Source organism: Liolophura sinensis, chromosome 7 (genome assembly GCF_032854445.1).
Source record: "Liolophura sinensis isolate JHLJ2023 chromosome 7, CUHK_Ljap_v2, whole genome shotgun sequence".
Classification (NCBI taxonomy): domain Eukaryota; kingdom Metazoa; phylum Mollusca; class Polyplacophora; order Chitonida; family Chitonidae; genus Liolophura; species Liolophura sinensis.
The window spans coordinates 14,085,573-14,109,871 of record NC_088301.1 but is presented as its reverse complement, the minus strand read 5'-3'; the positions used below and the strand labels follow the sequence as shown (position 1 = coordinate 14,109,871).

Here is a 24,299-nt window from a genome sequence, read left to right as displayed (position 1 = left end):
TATACCTTTGTTTTTGCATACTAAATGGCCATACGAGTGATGTTGGTAGGTATGAGTCTTGCTTCTCCGACGCATTAAAATCAGAAAGAACCCAGTGAAATCACGACCGATGAGTCCGAGGGAGGCTTCATGTTTTTTTCCACTAATAATATTACAATGTCAACAACAAATCCAAGTGGAAATAGGTGGACCGATTTCTGCATTTATCCATATCAGGAGTTACATCCCTTGTTCTGTACGCCTTTAAAATGGGAGTACATAGGATCACAGTAACTATGCTATGATTCTAGCCGAGGAGTGACTACTCTACATGTGAAGAATGCTAAGGTTTGTACATGTGGTCTTTTGATGCCAGGACTGGGTTTTTTTACCTTGAGATAAGTTTTATTCAGTGTTTTGCTATTTGCAAAAACTCACCCTTGATTCAATATTTGGGGAAGAGAAAATCAATTTGGCTGTCAGAATCGGACACAACGAGGCCATCTTTGACAGCATAGCTTGTATGTTTAGTAACAAAGGAGATAACTCATACTGGCAAGGAAAATCTAAAGAAGTTGTTCCCCTTGGATTTGCTTTCATTTTTAAGCTGACATTATAAAGAGAAATATTCCAGGGATCTTTTGTTTTCAAACAGAAATATACTGCTTGATTTTTATAATTTTGGGTGATAAAATTCAATCTAAAAACAATTCCAAAAGCTGGATAATGAAATACAACATTTTGAGTAAAATTTTAAACTCATAGTAATTACAACTGTTAAATTTATACACTTATTAAAATTTCTATGAACGGAATCATACTTTTAAATTTTCTTTGTACCTCCTGACAAACGTGCATAGTTACATAATATGGTATAAAATGTTTTGAAAATATTATGCTTGTGCGGCTGTGTAACCACTGATGATGTGTAGCTGTAGCTCCTATGGCTCCTTTAGAAATTTTCAAAACGAGCAGTGAATATTGATCAGAGAAATTAGTGAAGTGCCCTGTAGAGGGCAAACATGCAAACATTGAAAGGTAGTCCATGTTTACAGAGGATGCATATATAAACCAATCTATACAGAAAAATGAAGGATGCCTCTGTATCATGTAGGTAACAGTCATAGGTATATGATAGATGGTTGTCACATAATGGATCAGAAACAAGGTTACACGTTCCAGATACCTAGCTGGAAACCTGTAACAGCCAAAAGAGTTGCATTGCGAAACCAGATCAGGTGTGTCACAGGATATTGTGGGCTGCCTCTGCGAAGAAGTGTTTTATGTTAGCCTAGTTCCTTGCCGACAGCTGCTTTGCTCTGCCAGAGAGGCAGGGTACCATGCATCTCTTTTGGTAGATGTAGAAGAGTCTCTGAGATAAAAGAAACAAAAGAGCATCTAAACAGAGTGGAGGGGGGACTAATATAACATACACATGTATGTGCACAGGAAATTTTATAACCACAAAGGCCTTAAACTTATACTTTTGAAGCCAAAACTTGGTTAGCACTCCAGCGTGTTGGGAGAATCTGCCGACAACCTGGGTTTCCCCCAGGCTCTGCCCGATTTATAAGTGAAATATTCTGGAGTACAGCGTAAAACACCAATCAAATAAAGAAATAAATAAATATCACTTGAAGAATGCTAAATTTGGTGAAATAGGGTAGATCTGTGATAGTGATGATATGTCATGGATGTTCACAGTGCTCTGATCTTTCCCTTGCAGATATGGTGGAACTATGGCAGAGTCCCCAGGCCCCACCAGAAAGCCATACTTTCCTGGCTCGTCTGATCTGGCGGGGTACAACCGGCACCTAACGGAGAGCCTGGGTAGGTTGACAGACCCCAGTGAGTTTGATGCCTTCACCCTGTTCCCGGAAGGGGATGGGAAACCTCCGCGAGAATCACCAAGTTTTGTGTGGCAAGATTTCTCCAGCCTAACCACCCCGCCACCACCACCTCAGTGCATCAGTCCGCCTGGGGTGGAGTTCAGTCCTAGAGGCGCACCAACCTTTCTGCCTCCATCATATGAGGATTACTTAAAGGGGAGTGCCCAGGAATTCTCTCCCCCTGTTAGTCCATTAAGCTCAGAGTTATCTCCCCCTGTTAGACCTCTCAGTCCTAGCTATACAGCTCATAATGGTTTCAGCCCGCGACATTATACTGAAGAGAAGGACTTCACTCATGTTTCTGAGTTGGCAGATTCAAGCCAGCAAGGATATGACATCTACTCTATGCCCATAGAAGACTGGAATAATTTCTCTCCGTACAGCCCTTTTGGCACCCTAGAGAACGTAGGTTACAGCCAGGTCTCTGACAAAGACTCGGCTAATAAACCCAGCTACAGTGAGGTTATCCGCTCTTCTAGAGCTAAGCTATCACAATCAGGGAAAGCTGATGCTGACTGCGGGAAAAGGAAGCCTGATTTCATAATAAAACCTCCCAGACAGGTGAAAAAGTCATTCTCTAAGCATTACCATTCAAAGGGGAAAACTGGTAGGCCTGAAGCCCCAAGTCTACCCGTCCATCCAGATTCTAAGTACGGACTAGATCAGTTTGAGGACCCGACTGTAATGAGGAAGAACTCTAGCAGCTGTAGCGGGAGCCTGCACGAAAAAACCAGCAGTGCTGAGAGTCTGATTCAGCTGACGCGTCAGGAGAGCACTAGTAGTGTTAGCAGTGGGGCTAGTGCTGGGGATGATTTAAAGTCACACACTGGTTCTACTGGCTCACCTGTCATGACCTCTAAAATGACGTCTCAGGAGCACCCGTCCAGTCCTTTGTCAACAACTGAAAACAGTGTTCAGGACTCCAAAAACAAGGGAGGTAAGTCATGTCAGACTACCTCCCCTGCAAGAACAACCAATGTCAGCTGCTCAGCAGAAGGCAGTGTAAAAGGACCAGCCACCCCATTTTTTGATCCAAAGCGAATCTTCCAAAGTAGACCTAGCAGCGGTTCAAAGAAAAGCTCATCTGGGTTGAATTCTAGTCAAGTGGGAGGGAGTACAACAGTTCTTAATAATGGAAAACTAAGCTATGCCCCGAAGTCATCGACTAATGTGAACAAGCGAACATCGGACTACATAAACAATGACCTGAGGGACACCAGGAAAAGCAGTAACAGTGGTTGCTCTGCTAAAAAAGAACACGAAAGTAGTGTGGGGAAAAGTATTAAAGATGAACCATCGTGCCATGGAAAGCATTTCAACAAATATGACAAGTCTAAAGGTGTTTACAGCCGACAGTCTGGTAAGCTGAAGTCTCATAATGCCAATTCAGATGGGCCTGCCTCATCTTCATCGTCGCCTAGTGGTCAGCCTGCAGGTCATCGTGCCAGTACACAGGACAGTCCAAGCAGAGGACACAACATAGACCAGGAACTCATTGGTGAGTTTACCAGCCAAAAAGTCTTTTTCTGAGGCTACATAGAGTATAGGAGACCTTAGATCATATTTGAAAGCTACCCTGATACGTGCACAAATTTTGCATTTTTAATCAATTCCATGATTCTTATTTGTCGTCAGTCTCACTTGGCGCTTAGCACTGAGAGGTTAGAACAAGGAAATAGGCTTGGTTGGCCCGGTGTCAGTATATTGTGACTGGTTGGGGTGTCATATCTGGTGTCTTCAGCACAATGCTTCAGAGCGGCAGCACCTTGGCAGAATGGATTCACTCTGCTACAAGAAAACAAATTATAAGTACAAAGAAATAATGCCCCTCCTCGTCATGTGCTGAAAAATTGTTAATGACATAAAGACCCCAAGCATACATACATACATATTTGTGGTTTTCTATACAAGAACTGCTCTTTTAAAGTTTGTTTGATTTATGTACTGTTTCTTGCACAGAATCTTGTATAACCTCTGACAATTGGTCTGATCATTGTATACATGTAAGCTTTATATGTTCATTCATTTCTTTGATTCTCATATCGTTAATTCCTTTGTAAAACCCAAAGTTTGAAAACCAATATGATTGTGCATATATCAGGTATATTTTGCATATTTAATGATGCACAAAACTTTAGCTTAAGATTAAGACTAATTTCTATTAGTTGTTGAGATTTCAGTGGCTTAACTGCTTCAAATATTATCTTATTTTAATATAAAAAAATGTATAGTTTTGCTTTGTGGAATCTCTGATCCAGTTTAAAAACCAGCCGAATCTGTGCTTAACAGTTGCACATTTAACAATTTCCTTGATTCTCATAGGCCAATGTTTTTCCCACAATAGGTGCTCCCACAATGTTGTCGAGAGGTTTATTTTGTGTATCTGCAGAGCTTGAAAATAATCTTGATACGGGATAAGTTTTGCATGTTAAATACTTACTTTGATACTCATTGGTTTATTTGCAGTTACTGCTAAATAGTATTGTCTCCTTTGTATTATGTCAAGTTCGAAAACTAGAATCATCCTTAAAGGTTTTGCAGATTTAGCAGGTAGATTTGAGTAGCGCTGTCACACTTCCGCACCAAACGCACTCCCGAGACAAAGTCTCTGTGAGCTAGTGAGGCACACCTGACAAAATCAAAAGTCTGAAGAGAAAGAATTTATGTGTGCTAATCATGCTTCTGATCTTTTGCAAGGGGTGTGATAATCACATACATGCTTAAAAAGAAAGATAAAGGTCTGATTTATTATTAGGACAATCAAGAATCTCTTGGCCGTATTTGAAACGTTTGGCGTTGGTTTATATTTTTGGTCCGTCAGATTGATTTCTTTCCATCTGTGCATCGGATTAGTCCTTTGGTACATGTTTCATGTAAGTTGCTTATACATGTTATTTGTAACTGAACTGACAGGTTACTTTCAGTATGTGAGATACTTTTGGTTAGATCATATGTTCTGTCAAACATTAAATATTCTGTATGTCACTTTGAGTATACTTAAAGGGTGTATGAAACACTTGGTATATATTTCTTAACAGGGAGTACATGATGTGGTCTAACATGTACAAGAAATACATAAAACACTTCTCGGCTTTATTTTTGGGACTTGCATATGGCTGTAAACTACAGTTTTCATAAGGCCCAGCAGGCAGTCTGCAAATTAAGTAGCCTGCTGTGGTGACATCAACGGTGATAGTAGTGAAACAACTTTGCTGGGGGAGAGCCCGAATTGGGGTAGCACAATTCACTATCGCATCAATATGCTTTGACCTGGCGGTGGGTGAGATGAAGTGCTTGCAGTGCTCCATTAATGTTATATTCTGAGTGCTCCCACATGCATTCCTGGTAAAATCCACATATTGTTTTGCCGTTGGCCTACGTTGTTAGAAAGAAACTCAAAGATAGACATCAAAACTTAGGCTCTACTTTTCCCTCCGCGGCCATTGTTGGCCTCCTTTTGACATCGCTAACTTCACCCCAGGAAAGTGTCTACTATCCCCCAAATCAAATGTTTCAAATACACGAGACAACTTACTGTGGCATGATTCTCTGTCCCTCATGATTTTCCATAGAAATACGATCGTGACAGGATATGCATGTATATCATACAGTTATGTTATTGAAGAATAGTTGATATTTGGTGCAGGGTAGCGAGATACAGCATTTGAGGGTTTGGCCATATTCTTTGGGTCTTAGTTTACTGAGGAATTGGTCAAAAAGTGTCTCCATTGATACAGATTTTCCAGGCGTTTTTAAAATATCAGGTTTTTTCTGAGGATTACTATTGGGATGTGTTGTCACACTCAAGAGTCCGTATTCACTTCGTCATTTTTGGCAGTGCCCAATACCAAGACATTCTGGAAATTCTAGACATATTAGTAACTGTGCCACATATTTTGAGGACAGAGAAATCTTAACTTTCAAGACAATGTCCTTGGAATCCTTTGTGAACATCTCATAATCTCTCAATTTGATAGAAGCTTCCTAATGATCCTTGTTGTTGTTGTACAATAGTCATTAAACATACTAGTCAACAACACCTTTTTGAAATGTTCCATGATTACATTTTATTCGCAAAGCTATTCTGTTGAAAATTGTTTTTTGAAACACCACTGCATAAGACATTTATAGAAAATGAAGTTTGCTATTTTTATTTTTTTTTGGCAGGTCATATCAATATTGACATGCTGTGTCCAATTTTTTGCCTGCTTTTTATCCATGAGCACGCCTCTTAATCGAGCCCAACATGTTTAATGGCAACTTTGAAACAAATTTATCTTCATTAATGTTTAGATTGTGGCAGTTATTTATGTTTGGCGAGTTGAATTGCACGGTCACATAAAATGTAGATTTTTTTTCATCTAGAAGAGAAATTGCCTCGTGATATGCTCGAAAGAAGAACAGGTTGACATGCTAAAGTTTGAAGAAATAAAGAAATACACTCTTCCTGTTGGTAGATTTGCGCATTGTATTTTGACCTGAATGACAAACTGTTATATTTCATAGATATCAGTGCTGTTCACTGTCATTGGGCCATGTGTCATATTTCCATAATGACACAACCTATACCACACACCAGAGCATGAACTAAAAAAACTGGAAATTCTAGAGCACTGGTACACACATGTACAGTAGTAAACATGCTCTCCTATCCTGCCTATAGCCTGATCATGCGGGTAGGGTTGGATATTCACAGACAGGAGGTGCCAGTCATGCAAGGTGAGAAATCAGGACTGGCTGTTAGACATGTTAGAGAGTAAGAGCTGCAAGGCTCATTAGTTAGGTCAGCGTTCAGTACACCTGTAAATGTCGACAACCAAAACCTCAAACCTCTCACCTCAAAGGCTTGCCAAAGGTAGGCACGTTTTCATCACAAACTTCAGCACAATTGGCCATATATCAGATGTAATATTACATGTATGTAGGAATAATAGCTTGAAGATGACTGATTTTTGGTTTGATTTTTATACATCCGTCATATTATGTTGAAGGGATAATGTCTTCATGTCCCATCAGTCAGTGTGTTAATATTAATGATGTGATTTTAATGAGTCAAACCATTTCAGACATAAAGGTTTCATATCTTAACTCCAATGTATCACAAGAGGTTTGGTTTTATTAGTCTAGAAAAAAAGCCATGAAAAGTACACTCACTGTAGGTGAAAATCGAAAACAATAATACCCATTACCCTAAAGGTACAGCAAATGACTAATCTTTTTATAGAGGTAAGGGGTTGTTAACTCCTGTACATTCATAAAGTGTTGTCATTCAAGGTGAGCTGTGTATATGTACATTGATATTTATTGTAAATGCATTGCAGGGTCACTCATATATACATGGGTGCATTCAACTTACACACTGTGGCTTTGTTCATGCATATGTTGTAATGGTAGAAATAACTTCCTGGGGTAGCTCAGATGCAGTGTTATCTCCATGTGTGCTAATGTGCAATATGTTGTCAACCCAATCTGACACAGGGAAGCTGGTGCCCCCACCCCCCTCCCACTTCCCCAGGGACTCCTGATACACTGTATGTGTGACCCAGAGGTGTGCCTTACTTGTGACAGAGGGGTTGTCTTACCCTGCTCATGTTGTAGCTCAGATGCAGCACCTAGAAGGTGGGGTGTTTCTAAAACATCATTCATATCTTATTCAGGCCTTTATTGGGTTTTTTTTTTTTCTTTTCTTTTTTTACCAAAATCAGAACGGATTTTAGTACATTTCCATAAAGCAGTTGCTCTGAAGTCTTTAATGCCTTTAAATGTAACCTAATTTGGGGCTTTTAACAATATGTTTTGTTTTGTACCAAAAAATTTAATACGAGTCTCGGTGTGACTTTTTGACGAGAATCCAGTCACATAATTTTGGTTTTACACGAGTGATGACGAGAGTCTGATTTCTCTCAGAAGTAAAGCCCTGAGTGTTGTTTTTCTGCATACTAGAGATGGCTACGATAAAGCGGTTCATGTGATAGTCTGCTTTTCCTTAGCTGTACTGTAACAGTAAAGGCATCATTCCTCTGGGCCATATGATGTTCAGGACTCTCCCTCGCAGGGCATATTATTGACTAATGACCAAAGTCCACTATCCCTTGAGTTGAAAGTTCAAATCCTGATAAGTACTACTAATATACATGTATGTATTGCACGTACATGTATAGTGTCCCCTCACCTACCCCTCCCCCCAACACCACCACTGTGCTGAGAACCCCTGTGGTTTTCTGCACAAGATCTCTGCCTAATCTTATTTTTGCTTCTTGGAGTATATGTAGTTGTACTAGTTATGTGATCATTCATTGGTCTTGGTCTTAGATGTTTTATGCAAGTGACTAACACAAGAAAACATGAACAATACGATGTATAGTGATGGATATGGAGATTGATGTTGTCCCTGTTCTCTGTTCATTATGCACTAGCTTTTAAAGTATGGTCTACCTGGTCATGCACACACATCATTCGATCAGTGTTCAACCAACAACCTTTAAGCCGTTCAGAGTAACATTACACGTATCTACCTGTATAGCATTGGTACAGATGTGTTGTCCTGCATTATGCAACTGTTGTCAACCCAAGGTGTATGTTGTGGTAACGATTATCAATATTATGTGTCATTTGTTATCAAGGTGAGGTTTACTTAGACAGGTTATGATAACCCTGTATGTGGGTCACTTTTCTGTGCTGTAGAGGTGTGGTGATAAACTTTGCCTTGTTATGCTGAAAGGCGAGGAAGTGTAATAACAATAACCAGTCACCTGTGTATTGAAGCCATATTTGAATAACTGAAGCACAAATTTACCTTCAAAGGGGCCGGACATATTGCGGAAAGAAATTCAGAAGTTTTTGAGTTGGTTCAGCAAAATATAAAAACGAGTCGCATTTGGTTCCCAACTAATTGCCTTGGGCCTGTATTTCCCGAAAAAATCACAATTAAAATGATAAAAGGAAGGGGAAAATCCATAACTGGTCCAAAATGTTTGCCCGGTGAGATAACATGAAAATGAGGCAGCACAAAGATTCTAGCACTGTTCTCTTGTAAAAACAATGACAGATTGAATGTGAATTGTAAGTGTGGTAAACCAAATTTGACCTTTTTTTCTATCAATAATTTTTTGTAAAGTATTCGTAATGCCCAGTGATATCTATGGCAGAAGCTGAAGTTACATGAAAGTTGATTACATGTGGCACATGTATTCATTTTGAGTTGTCCCAGATTAATATTTAAGGCACTTTAGTTTCACTTTCCGTATTCATAGATTTAGTTTTATTTTCCCTATTCATAGGTTTATGATGGAGACTAAAGGTAGGCTACACAGCCACACTTAAAGCAGTTTTGTTAGACGTAATGTATTCTAAGTGTATATAGTATATACATTATTACAGTATGTTTTGTGATGGTGTAAGACTTACAGTGTTGAATACCAGTCCGAGCCAGTACTTTAATGCATGTACATCAAGTAAAAGTAGATGTGGATCCCTTATGAGGTGACAGTAAGGGAATTGATGCTTGTCTTACATATGTAGGGTTCCTCTCGCCATAATGCTGGCTGCCTTCGTATAAGTGAAATATTGTTAAGTGTGAAAAAACTCCTATCCAAGAAATAAGTACTAATATGGTAAACTGTCACACATCAAGTGACAAGGTTAGTGGAATACCAAAAGAACACTGAAGCTTTGTGGAATACACATTTTTTATGTTATATTTCTGTTTTAAATGGTTTTTTTTTAATCACAAAAAGTGAGCGCTGCATGAGTGAATGGGTGTCATCCTGTTGAACTTAGTAAATCTGTGAATAAGTTTGCAAGTTGTATACATGTAGTTATTTTGAAAAACATGTCTTACATTTATGGATCGAAAATTGACTAGGACATATGAAGGTAACGCGAAAGCCAAAAGAGCCCCATCTAGGATACAGTGATAAGCAATGGACATACATTGTATAAATATACACTCTGTAAGACACCCGAAAGCTACTGACCGTGTGCATAGGAAATGTTGGAGCATAGGAAAATGCCTTTGTTTGAATTTTCTGGTTTTCTGGTAGAAAATATGGGCATTTTTCCCTATGCTTCAACATGGGGTTGCCATTTTGTTTCACCCACGCTATGCAGGCATGAGATTTGCCCTCTTTTTGGAGGAATTCCTCTTTATTCTTACCATACAGAATAGCTTAAACATGTCACATTCTCCTAGGACTAACAGTTGTCTGAATATTGTTTACCCTTGTTTAAAAGAGTTGCCTCCCATGATGTATTTTCAGATGAATGGTTGACGTACGGTCAGGAGAAAGCACGCTGGTTGTGCCATCAGTCTTGGTCATTTCTGGTCACCATTGTTGTCCTGCTGATTACGCTTGTAGCGTTCGTGTAAGTTTTCACCCTACTTCCCTTATGACATGACTCATATCATCTCAAGAAAATGTTACGCTTTGAAAGAAATAAATGCATGTACATATTTATGTACTTTAGTAAGCCTGGTTTTAATATTTAAATCCATGTAAATTAGATAGTGTCCAGTGTTGGTGATTACATGTATTAGAACATAATAGACTAGCTGTTGATGCTTAAATGTACATGTACATAAATACTGAGGGAAAATATCCTGATTGTAAGTAACGTTACATTATCATTATCTGCTTTTCTACATTAAGTAAGTCATTTTTTGTTATATCTAGAAATTGTTACCAAAAAAAAATAATTATCAGAACTTTGTAATATTCCATTTTGATGGCATCTACCCTAATTCCTCAACCTTTTTCGCATGTGAAAAAACAACTGATATTTGAAATGGCAGACAAAACTATATTGGTGGGATTGACCAAAAAGGTTGAAGAATTTCAGTAATGTAGCAGATTGAGGACTGTGTAAAGAGGTGTATGGAACAGTGGTTAAGAACTGATATTCAGAAGAAGAAAATTAATACTGTAAATGCCTTTTTATTTGCATTTATTAGTATGTGGTAATATTGTTTGTTTGTAATATGTAAAATATACTGGTCAACAGGAGTATGTCCCGTGAGAGATCAACCGTAAGTAAGCTGTTATGTGTCTTTTAGTGTTTCTAGTTTGTCCGTATTGGTTGCAAAATTGGTGAATTGGACAAGGGAATTAGTGCAGAGAAAGCTGTTTGGACTTGAAGGTAGTAAGTCTGGGGACTCAAGGCAGAAACTGGGACTGGAGGAAAACATTACATTACCTACAACAGGTAAGTGCGGTCTCACCTGTACTAGACTATTCAGCCTTGTTTTTTACTTTATTCATTGATTTGAGGTGTACACTGTGCTCAAGAGCATTTCTCTTGTGTAATGATGTTCCGGTTTATAGGTGGAGGAAACATTTAACTATTGTAATGGCCTAAACATTTTTATGTGTACATGTGTCAAACCTTGCTGAAGCAACTCCTAATGTAAGAGCTGGATTTGATTTGTTCAGTTTTTAATAGAAGTGTTTATAATGGTGTGTATACTGTTGCTGTGGCAACAATTGAATAAGGCCTGCGGAAATATTGAAATTACTTCTAAAATTTCCTGAATTTGATCAGTGTTTAAGAATTTTTAAAATTTTTTTTAGAAGTGAATCCATTAGCTCAGAGTGTGTATTCCGTGCTGTGACTTAAGAGCTGTCAGGTGTAGATTTTATCAGTGTGACGTAATGTTACAGCGGCCCGTTCCGTTTCGTTGGGTTCGACCGCCGAGTCGGAAAGAGGAACAAACGCCAACGTTTCTGCTACAGAAGCCTTTAATATCGTTGCTCCGTAAAACTACAACACAAAGACATTACACTGAACAAAGTACCACGTGGACACATGACAAAAACAATTGTTTTGAGTATTTTCTCTAAATTAATGGAACATGAAACGTACGCAAACACTACCACCATACAAAAACAAAGAACAAATACGCACCACTTTGGCTTTGTTACGCAGAAACGCAGAATCGCACGACGGGATAACATGTGCAAGCAGAGCACGACCTGTGCCGGCTAGTGACCACACCCGATTCTCCCTGGCCACACCTGAATGCCGTATAGTAGTCAAACAAGCCCTCTATCAGGGGACAAGCTGGATTTGCTGCAAACTACAGCTTTCACACATAATGTATAGCCCAGCTCATGACGAGTTCCTCTCCGGCCATATGTGGGAAGGTCTTCAGGAACCTGCAGTTGGTCATGGGTTCCCCTGGACTCGGTGTGGTTTCTGCCCACCACAGTGCCAGTTGCCATATGAGTGAAATATTTTTGAGTACTGTTTAAAACACCAACCAAGTAGCTAAACAAAATGTATAAAATTAAATTGAATATTGAAATGTTGAAATTTCCACAAAAATGTTGAAATGTTCCTTGTGGAAATTTAAATCTTCATGGCTGTCAGGGGCAGGTTGTCAGGAAGCCTACATACACCATAATATTAACTGTGATGATATTTAAATCTGTTGTTTGCTTGCCATTTCAGGGGATGAAGCTATGCAGAGGCTTTTGGCATGTAAGGGGAAAGATCCGTACAGGTAAGAAGTTAACAAGAGAGAATCAATGATGGATATGTTTTCAATGATACAAAGTAATTTTGCCTGTTAATTCTGATTGCTCATACACCTCCATATAAACACCTACCTTGCAGCTCTTCCTATCAGGATGACATCAGGACTTTCAAATAACTAATGTATCAGTAATAAGAATGTTTGTATGTAATGAAGAATGTTCATTCAGTTTACAAAGAAGTTGTTCTTCCCCTTCAAAGCATGTTTACCGGCCTGGATAGCACAGTTGTTAGAGTGTCCGCTTCAGGAGCGGTAGATCCAGGATCAATCCTGGGTCGAGTCACACCCAAGACTTTAAAAGTCGAAGTTGTAACTTCCTCGCTTGGCGTTCAGCATGAAGGGGATAGTGTAACGACTGGTTGACTTGTATCAGTATAATGGCTCGAGCGGGGCAGCTTACTTGCCTCCTGTAAGTCATCTTAGTGAAGCAGCAACAGATAAAAGAGCAGTGGAAATCCATCCTGCATCAAGGAGGTACATTACATACACCCTAAGAATTCCTTCGTTGTCATATGACTGAAAAATTGTTGAGCACGTTAAACCCCATGCTCTCACTCACTCACTCAAAGCAGGTTATAATGCAAAAAAGTTCGCAAAATCAGAGGTGGTTTGTTAGAAACTCGACTCCACAAAGCCATTACTGACCTGAATTTGGAATACGATCTGAGAGGTAATCTTCTTACCCCCATCCCATAAATGTTGTTTTTAAACAAATCTGTCAAAGTTTTAGATAACTATACATTTTGACTAGTGTTTAATTTGATAAATCAGAAATGGCTTTGGCGGAGTCAACCCAAGAGTTCTAAGCTTCCTTAGCTCTACCATCATTCACATCACTAATCATGTTTTGGTTTCCAGTATTTTAGGTTTACATTATGAAGCTACCGAAGATGAAATAAAGAAGTACTATAAACGGCAAGCTGTTCTTGTTCACCCAGATAAGGTATTATATGTATTTTTTTTGTGAATATAAAAACAGTCAGTAGTGGCCGAGCAGATAGAATATTGGTAGTTTGGGAAGAGCCTAAACCTGTTGTTGTATTATAGTTAAATATCCTTCAGTGCGACATTAAACGCGAGTTAGTATCTGTTATTGGAGATGTATGGTCGTGTTAATTCTGCTAAATTTTTTCTGCACTACCTAGATTTTCAATATTTCAGGAGCCTATTGGCCCTTTATTCTCACTCACTGAGACATAACATCTGATGGCACCTAGGATATTTTTTTGTCTAGAAATGTTTCTACCCTCCCTCGCCAATGGTTGGGAGGGATATTGCGTAAAAGTCGAATGTTAACTTGCCATACTGTAGGATTATATTGATGTATATTATGTGTTTGAGACTTTGCAATTTGTTGTTTTCCATGTATTATCTAAGATTTTCTCCCTTCTTACTTAGAATCAACACCTGGTGCTGAAGAGGCCTTTAAGATTTTAGGACATGCTTTTGAACTGATCGGAGAACCGTAAGCTAACATGACAAAACATCACCTCACTTGACTTATTGATTGAAGGAAGAGAGGAAGTAATGTTTTCCATTAGTCAATAGTAACAGAATTACTGTTTATAAGTAAACTGAAGCAAGTAAACGAACTGTAAGTCAAAGTATTAAAAAACTCAAATTTCAGGAACACACCTCTTTAACTAAATAGTTGTTTTAGTAGTATAATAGAGACTTGAAAATTATGACTCTGTGAATTGCTGAAGAGACGAAGTACATAACCTGTCTTTGCATAATCTGTCTTTGCATTAAAATAGGATAAGAGAAGACAGTATAACAGTCAAGTCCACGAAGCTCATGACGCTGAAACTGCTATGGTAAGTTGAAGTCTTACATGTGGTATGTGGTACATCTTTTTTTCTCCGTAAACATTGTTTTTCCATGGTCAGGAGAGGAAAGGCTTGAAAGCTAAAACTCAGTTAATAAATCAGTAATAGAGATTTTTAAGTTTCTTTAGGGCCTTCTTATAACAATTCAGAGTCATTTGAAAGAATATTCACATAAATAAATCAGTTCTAGTTAAAGCCATACAAGCGAATGTATGTTTTCATATGGCAAATATTGATGCGTTTGTTTCTATTTTCTCTTGCAGACAAGAGTTTGCTGATCTGCTGACAAACTCCAGGAAAAGATTCAAGAGGTTTGTTGTACCCCTTGTCCAACCTTTATTACATGAAAAATTATTCCTTGAAAATTAAAGGATTAGACTTAGTTTCTGATATGATCAGATCATCATGGTGACTTGTTAAGTAGGTCATCAATGGTTTCCTCCATTTAAAGGGTTACAAGATCAGCACTGATTGGCTGGCAGTGGAGACAGGGTTTCCTGGGTTAAATCCTAGACCTTTCGTCATGCTTAAATAAATCTGCCCTATGTAAAATTTTTTCTTAGGAAAGGCATAACCTGGACTGGCCTATCTCTCATACCAGCCAATCAGAATGATTCTTTTAAAAGGCCATGAAGGACATACGGAGAAGTATTTCAGTCAGGGAGTTTCCAGTGACAGTACATCATTATATTGATAGCACTTTTGGCTTTACTATACAAAGTATAAACATGGCTTACATCATACTTCTTGCTTGAGCATCCAATAACAGGGGAAGCAATGTTTAAGTAACTGTTAGGGTGGTGCTTTTTAAAAAAATACTCCATGTATTGAGCTTAGGTTTTGCATTCATGAAGAGCACACTAACATGAGGGGATGATCAATAGTTGTGATGATCGCTGTGTGCATATTAATTACCATAAGTTTAGTACCTCATGTAATGAATTGAAGTTTGGCCATTAATGTGTCTCCTACAGGTGAGCTCTTCGATAGTGTTGCCACCAAATCTAAGTTTGTCTTTCAGTTACATAACAGACCGTGACCAGTGCAAGGAGTTGGTTCATGGTCTGAGCGGTTAAGAGTGGTTCATCTGCTCTTTCACTGCTGTCAGAAGCTTTTGATAATGGCAGGTAAGTCGTCAGCAGTGGTTGTAAAGATGATAATGGCAGTAAGCTGTCAACATCGGTTGCAAAGGTGATAATGGCAATAAGCTGTCAACAGCGGTTGCAAAGGTTATAATGGCAATAAGCTGTCAACTGTGGTTGTAAAGGTTATAATGGAAATAAGACGACAACAGTGGTTATAAAGGTGATAATGGCAATAAGCTGTCAACAGGTAAAGGTGATAATGGCAATAAGCTGTCAACAGTGGTTGTAAAGGTGATAATGGCAATAAGCTGTCAACAGTGGTTGTAAAGGTGATAATGGCAGTAAGCTGTCAACAATTGTTGTAAAGGTGATAATGGCAATTAGCCGTCAACAGTGGTTGTACAGGTGTTCATATTGTCTTCATGAAATTTGTTCAAGCTCATTTCACTTCCACCAAAACAGCACATACTGAATTTCACCTAAAGTTCAGGATATGAAAGTGCACTTTCAGAATCAGATAAAGGTCCTTAAACTTGATATTTCAGATGTCAGAACTGAAGTTTTTCAGATGAGACATTAATCAAAGTACACAAAAAACTCTTATTTGGCCCTGTGAGGTGGATGAATGAATCAGAATCAAGCTAAAAATGTATCTTGGAAAATGCTGAACTTTTGGTGATGTAGAGTGTGAAAATCTGTGTCATGCACATAATAATGTTTGTTATTTTATACGTGATAAAGGTCAGTGTGATCGCTTCGTTTCTGCCTCGAAGTCGGGGATTCAGGATCAGACCCATGTTGGGTTGTACCAAAGACTTTAAAAATGGTAATTGCTGCTGCCTTGCTTGGCGCTCAACACTGAGCAGTTAGAGCATGAAAACAGGACTGCTTGGCCTGTTGTCAGTATAATGTGACTGGGTGGGGTGTCATGCCAGGTGTCTTCGACATGATACTTCAGTGGCCTCAGCACATTGGAGGCATGGAGTCGCCCTATGCCTCACACAGTATTAACAAGGGACATTTGTAACAGTATGATATGGCACCCTCACTGTGAGGAGTGTGGAAGTGTGTCCGAAAATTGCAGTGGTTGAAACATGGACAGGAAAGAGAAGGTATGTAAAGAAAGGAAATATTTAGAAATATGTAGAAGGTTAAAACCATCCACAATTAATGTCAATCAGATAAATAAATGAATACATTGTGTCTGCAGGCAGCTAACATGATGCGGTGTGACAACTGTGGAGGAAAGCATAGACGGCTGCCGGTTGACCGTGCCTGGTACAGTGCGCGATTCTGTGATAGATGTTGTCAGAGTCACTCGGCCAAAGAGGTTAGTATCAGCTGGAGCGCGTCTTGCACGCTATAGAAAATGCCTATTTTATGCAAAAGGTACATGTCTCTCAAGTCCTGTAGCAAATCTTTTCATATACAGTAGTCAGTATGAGGAGTGGCAGAACCATATAAAGTATTGGGGGGCTAAGGCAGCAGAAGTAGTATCCAAGCCTAAGTTCTCACCGTTTATATAACTGGAGGCGCATTTGTGTGATTGCTGGTGAAAAAATGTGATAAATCCAGGATAAACTGCACGTTGTCCTTTACTTATTTATTAAGCATTTTTATCCAAACAACTCAGCCAGTTAGCCAGTTGCAGTCTGCATGTTAGGATCCAACTTGTCTACTGCATTGAGCAAACCCTCCTCCATCCTCTTAGTGCCTTCACTTGATGAGTATTTCAGAACTTAGTTTCGGGAGTTAATATTTCACCAAATATGGTTTAATCAGTATTTTTTACAAGGAAGAAATTTTTATCAGTGTTACACATCGATACACAATAGTGTGAACACGCTGTTCCCAGTGTATGATTGTAGACCTCTGTCTGAGCAATAACATGGACCAAGTAATAGCATATTACAAGTGAACCTTTCTTCACAACCACTAACATAAGTGAACCGCTGTTCACAAGCAAGAGTAGGGACCGCTGTCCTATACTAACATGCGAACGCGCTGTTCACAAGTCATTTACTAACATGGACTGCCGAACAAAGTTGTTCACAAACTCTGTTCACAAGCAAGAGTAGGGACCGCTGTCCTATACTAACATGTGAACGCGCTGTTCACAAGTCATTTACTAACATGGACCGCCGAACAAAGTTGTTCACAAACTCTTACTCTCACTAGGAGGTGGACCTACCAGAAATCACTGATAGGACATGCACTTATATTCATTTTTCATGTCATGATCATTTTATGCAGGTTGTGAGTTCACATTGTTACCTTTTCAGTTTTGCATGTCGGCTCATGTGTATGTCCATGCCAAATTATTCAACTATAATAAAGATGTCAGACGTAATTCATTTTGTTTTGTTGTGTATAAAATATACTTCAGATGTGGTTTCTGTTATAAAACCTACATTTACACAATTTGAGGTATAGTACAACCTTCGCAATGAAAGAACAACTGTCAGTGCAGAGAGACCAAATTACTTTGGTTGGATTGGTCAGATTCACGGCTTAATAAAAAGTATAATTTTATGAGTGAGCACATAGTAATACCTTCAGAATATGCTTGAATAAGCACCTTGCAAACATCTGAAAATGTTGAAGAATTACTCTACAAAGAATTTAACCAATTTTGGAACTTGCATAACTCCTTCCCACCTAATGTTTGGCTCTTAGCCAAAGCTACATGTATGATGTCTATTCTTCATTCCTTTATTACATGACAATAACAGGTGTATGTGGGGTCATAAAACACCTGTTATATACAAACACTGCAATGTCACAGAAGAAAACAACATTCTACTGCGATTTGGACGCTTTTTGTGTAGCTCGTTGATTCTCCCATTGTAATAACTGAGCAGTTATTCCTGTTTACTTGTGCATTTCAAGTCTCTTAGAGACAGAGAATACCATCCTAAGTTTTTTAAATTGGCAAATCTGCAATATAATTACGTATAAGCATAAGGGTCTAAATGTTGACCGAACACGGATCAGCAGTATACAGTGACAGTAGTACGTAAAATTTGCCTTGGTTGGTAAACTAAATTTTAACTCAGTTCAGATTCTGTACCAAGGTGGTGAGAGTGCCAGCGAGTAAGTCGGTGTCCAGCTTAAGCTGACTTCCTCTTCGTTTATATGTGGGAAGATCTGACAGCAGCCTGCAGATGGTCATGGGTTTCTCTCTGGCTGTGCCCAGTTTCCTCTTACCATAAGGCTGGCTGCTGTCATATAAGTGAAATGTTCTTAAAACACCAGTCAAATAAATGAATAAATAAATAATTCCAATTCCAGATAGGCTGATAAGTTGTGGAATTTTAATTTGTAATATTGGGACTGAATACCTGATCAGCATAGTGTGACTGGATGTCATGTTGGGTGTCTTTGACATGGAGTTTCAGTTAAGCAGCACTACATATGAGAATTGAATCTGGCCTGACACAAAGGATTTGCATTGGTGTTTATCCTTGGGAGACATATAAATTATATACCTTGTTTGATTAGTTGCATGCATTAAGTTGGTGATACAAAGTAAATCCAGTGAAAGGGAACATGCAAAAACATGCAACAGTTCTGTTCAAAAGTTTGTGTCATGTACAATTCTGTAGTAACAATTACCTTAATTTGTTATTCACAGGGTGACATCTGGGCAGAAACTTCAATGTTAGGATTCAAATGGCACTACTATGCATGTATGGAAGGGAAAGTTTTTGACATTACTGAATGGGTAGCTTGTCGGGTAAGTTACCTACGCTAGTTTGTGTCTCACATCGACTGTAAAAAAAAAAAAAAAGTGTTTTCACTGCCAGTCAGTGTGATTTTCTAAATTTTCTTAGTTACAGAGATCTGAGGCAATAGGAATTCAGGTCCAAGCTGGACGGTTTCTTGTGTAATTTCCTTGTAATTACATATTTTAATCATCCGTCAACATATACAATATGCCAAGAACAGATTTGATTTAAGAGACATATGCTTGCCATTGGGCATAAAAAGACATTCACGGAGTCAGAATTGTCTTGTTTTCTGAGGAAAGTAAGCATTCTTTCTATTTGACACAAAATTTACCCTTACATGTCTCTCGGATTGTATAGATTTTTGTGTCTTTCTCATTCATTTTCCTCATTGTAATTTTTCAGAGAGAATTTTTCAAACATATGCAAGCCAATGCTCATCACGTGTTCTACAGAATTGCCACTGAGGGAAACTGGGGACATCAACACGGACGACCAGGGTAAGCTTATACGTTGTATATCTTATTCAGGTTTGAATTAGATTTGTTCATTTCCCTTCTCCTGCAGTCGCCTGTGGGAAGGCCTGCCAGTAGGCTTGGAAAGGGTTGTTCGTTCCCTCCAGGCTCTGTCCAGTTTCTTTCCACTATTATGCTGGCTGTTGTTGTATTCTTATAAGAGAAATGTTCTTGAGTATGGTGTAAAATGCCAATCAAGTGGAAAAAAAATAAATACATCCAAGACACAAAATCAACTGAATGTTGAGATCATTTGAAGTCTCCACTGTTTGTTTGTAATGGTTTTCATTGTGTCATGTCTTCAGGGAGAATAATCTGGAAGAGTTCATCAACCACCTAGTCCATCGTGCAATGGGTTCTGAGGGTGGGGAGAATTCCCCCTGGGGGCAACAGAAACACGGGGGGTCAGGACAGACTGGCTGGAACAGCAAGGACGGCAACGCAAGACGCAAGAGGAAGAAGAAGAAGCACTAGTCCTTCACTGTCAGCAATGTTTTCGGGCTCTAGTCTGTGGTCGTAGCCTGAACTATGTCATGTGCTCTGCAATGATGCCTCAGTGTGAATGTCAGATGTACAGGTCCTGGTGAGACAGGATGCTTTCACATTACGCTTAACATCCGTGCCGCTTTGGGAATTTGTCACGGTCAGAGTTGATTCACAATTGAATTGGCACACAGCTTATGGCATGGTCTTTCCACAGCAGCTAGCGCCAAAGCGTTTTGTGCAGCGCATCTGATGATAAGAAAGCTGTGCCTTCATTATGTCTTCACATGCAATTGCCCTGATTTCGGGATTGCAGCTGCCAATTTCACTTAGCCTTAGTAAGTGTCGGTCGTTCTTTTGTTGTTGTTTTGGAGTTTGTTTTTGGTATGTTGTTTTTTTGGGGGGTTTTTTTTCAGCCGTTAGAAGTGACTGTTTTCTAAACACAATAAGTCTGTCTGTTTTCACTGTTCTTTGTCAAACAAATAGCAGTGAAATTTGGACTTGCAGAATAGACCAAGCTCAGTTTCTTTTTTTTTTTTTTTCCTTTTTTTCTATTCCCACATTGGTGTTGAATGCTTTTGTGTAAATTATGAATCACCCATCTATAACACAGCTTCCTGAATGTTTTCAGGAGATTATTGTGTATGTTATTTAAGCTTTACAATGACCTCTAGTTAAAAACTTTCAAGGGACATGAACCTTGTCAGTACTTACAGGTAGCGTTCTGATTACAATTTTGACTCGCACAGGGGACCATTAACATTTCAAATATGTAGAGTTTTGTGACAAAAACTTTGAAATTGATAAACTTGACTTCAACAGAATTTCTGGAGTACCAGTCCATCTCTGTCAAACTTGAACTTTTGTATGATCAGTTGAAACATTCTGTGTGGGAAATATTTTTAAACATTGCTACTTGAAAAAGTCACATACTTTTGTAACTAATTATGCTCCCAAACACACATATCTGTACTTTTAAGGTCAGTTGGCTATATCATAATTTCACCAGTGGGTCCTGTTCATGCTGGTGTGAAAGCCCAACCATCTTCATGCATGTAATGTACACACAATGTCAAATATACCAGCATTTTGAGTTACCAATGAAATCTATATTGCCATTGTGTTTTTTTTTTGTTTTTTTTTTAATGTTGGACGAGTATCATGATGCTCGTAAGTCTCCTCTTAATATAACATGATTTCTGCAAAGCAGCAGATTCACATTCTGGATAAGTGAAGGTTTATGCACTGGTAGTGGAATGTCAAAAACCTACTGAAGGTGTGCTTGTTGTGGGCTAGTGGTGAGCTATTGGTATGCCACTGAGGGACATGTGGCTGAAGTTTCACTAGCATTAAACTGGTAAGGGAAAAAAAGTATGCACTGCAAAAAAATAAAAATTATCAGTTCACGAAAAATTGAAGCTTTGTGAATATATATTCCATTTAATTCTCTGAAAGTTACAGATCGTTGTCACTGCTTGTGTCGGCATCATGTGACTCAAAAATTGTTAAGCATGCTTGTTAGCGTCGCCTTGTATCAGTTGGAGAGCAATTTGAATGTACCAGTAGCAATAACCAGCTTTGTTCTTAAGTTTTTGGTGATTTTTGAATTGCTATGAACATGTACAGTGCAGCGGCAGATATACTCATGGGCCTGGTTGTTCAAACTGTCTTAAGATTTCATATCAGATTTAACTTTACACCAAGTCTTCAGTTTTGTACTTGGCCAGTAAAAAATTGTGTACCAGTAACAGTATATTAAATACAAACTAAATCTACTACTGTTCCATTTCATCTTGGCACAGCTGCATTGGTTACTAGGTTTTGTTTAGATCGTAAATATATGATATGACTTAATACCAGTATAAGCTAATACACACCATTGAACAACTGGGCCCTGGGAATATTTACACAGTAAGCCTCTCATAATTTTTTTTTATATATATATATATTTTTTTTTTTTTCACCTGGAAGAAGCTAATATGAAAAAGTTTTCACTGATTAAATATAAATGTAGTCAAATCCTGGACTAGCTGATCCTACAGGTGCACATTTCAAGTTATTGACAATGGTTTGGGGATTTTACCATGTCAGATAATTGGAAAAAAACTGTTACCTTGTTTATCAAGAGGCTTTCATCCAGTATCAGGCTTTTCGTTTTTTCCTATTCATTCTATACTTGTCCCAAGTTTGCCAAAGTTATTTTTACAGACAAGCTGTATTTTTCTATGAAATAATATTGTATAATTCAAGTTATTGGGAGTTCTGTAGATTAACATGAATTTTATCTATAAACCAAAATATTGTGATAAAATTGTGTTTGCATTGAGGGGTAGGGGAGAGAAATTCATGGAGTGAGGGTGGGGACCGAGAGGGTGGGGTGGGCGTTTGCTTTGCTTTACAAGGGCTGAAAAGCACAGGTTTCAGATTGTAAATCACGGTTACTTTTGTTGTTTATTAGATTTGCTGTGTGATTGTTGTCCCGAGTGTGTTAACATGCCAGAGTGTGTTAAGGATTGGCTCATTTGCGATCAGTTGACAGTCTGGTACAAAAACCTCAATGACACCATATATCTCTTGTCTCTAGGATGCTATACTTTACACAAAATCCATATTTTCAAGTTGGTGTTCATTGTATTGTTAGTTGTTAACTAGATTTTTTTTTTTGTCTTCTGTTGCCATTATTCTGAAATTGTAAATAAATGTGATAAGTAGGGGCATATTTGTCAGAAAGAAAATAAAGCTTTGACTTTCTTTCATCCTTATTACAATATTACAATGTCAGGCCATAAATGGAGGTGGTGAGTTCATATCCAGCTCTTGCTGTTTTGGCTTTCTGAGGAACCTGGCAAAAGTCAGTGGCTTACTTCGTGCACACTGGTTTCCTTCATCCATAAAAACGTATAGTGACTGCTGCCATTTAAGTAAAACATTTTTGATGTCATCATTAATCACCAATCAAATTTTAAAAAATAACGTTTAAAGCAACAAGCTTGCTTATTCCTTCTATTGGTGCTCACTATGAGGATGATGTGTGGCATAGAAATGAACTACAGTGAGTTCAAGTGCCAATGAAGGCAAAGTAAGGGTTTTTAACTTGCATCAGTCTCAAGCTTCGGTACCTCTCTGCCTCTGTACAATGCTGATGCTGGGAGGTAAATCTGACCACTGTATTACCATTGTAATCTTACATATGTTATTAATGACAATAATTTTGCCTTGGTATTGTCAGTAATGTGGCTTGAAGATCAGCGCAGAGGTAATGCAGAAATATTCGAATAATAATATCCTCATGAATCAACAATTTATGTTATGACTCAAGTATATTGCCTTAAGATTGCGACATTTTTGCTGTAACTTGCTCTATGGCCGATGCCACTAAACCATTTCTGACTTCAGTCAAAGTTTGAAATACAATCTTAAAGCTTATTTTGGGGGATTTGGAAATTGAAACATTGTCCCCCATATCAATGCTATCTTAGAACGAACGTGTCTAAATTTCAACTTGCAGTGTCAAAAAATTATGCATCACAAAGAGATTTTAAGTACTGACTTCGGTCAGAAACATCTTTGTGGAATTGGCACCTGAAGTCATTGCTACAGGCTGCTGGTGTCATTTGTGACTTGCTACCTACATCAGTCTGTGACATCACCCTGCGGATTGCATCATTATCGTGGTTTCCTCCCACCATAATGCTGGCCATCGTCATACAAGTGAAATATTATTGAGTATGGCATAAAACACCAATCAAATAAAATAAATATACACACACTGAAGGACTCATCATCATTTGACAACGTACAACATAAGTATAATGTAAAAAACCAAGCATGCATGTACATGCCACGGTACTACTATACACAGACACTAAATAATGACGGATGGGTAATACATTTCTTAGTCCATCCACTTCTGTCTCCCTACAGACTACCAGCAGAAAAAAAACAAGTCTGAAGTTTTATTCAACCATGCCGTAGCTGAAATGAAGATTAACCTGAATAAATAAGTTGTAAGACGAAATGGAACTATTAACCCTCCAGTCAACATTGCCCATATCAGCACACAAATGGTTAAAATTAGTTTCTTATGGTTTCTCAAATTCTGCTTGTCAATTTTTACTTATTTGCAGTCGGGCTGCACGCCTTCTTCAGACAAAACAATACAAAAGAAATACAATGTAACGTTATTACTACAACGTAAACTTTTATGCTCAGTGTGGTCTTGGCGAATGTCACATTCCCAGCGCATGCCGAGCGCTCTTT

At 38.5% G+C, this 24,299-nt stretch overlaps 1 protein-coding gene across 1 annotated transcript; it reads left to right on the top strand.

The window, feature by feature from the left end:
- Positions 1–1,710: 1,710 nt before the first annotated feature.
- Positions 1,711–21,953, top strand: LOC135471494 (uncharacterized). The gene is given in 13 exon segments (XM_064750750.1): positions 1,711–3,366; positions 10,127–10,232; positions 10,921–11,069; positions 12,315–12,366; positions 13,258–13,341; positions 13,796–13,868; positions 14,157–14,220; positions 14,497–14,517; positions 14,520–14,539; positions 16,524–16,643; positions 18,948–19,049; positions 19,447–19,541; positions 19,862–21,953. Coding segments are annotated over 13 exon segments (2,703 nt in total). The 5' UTR covers positions 1,711–1,718; the 3' UTR covers positions 20,031–21,953.
- Positions 21,954–24,299: the final 2,346 nt, after the last annotated feature.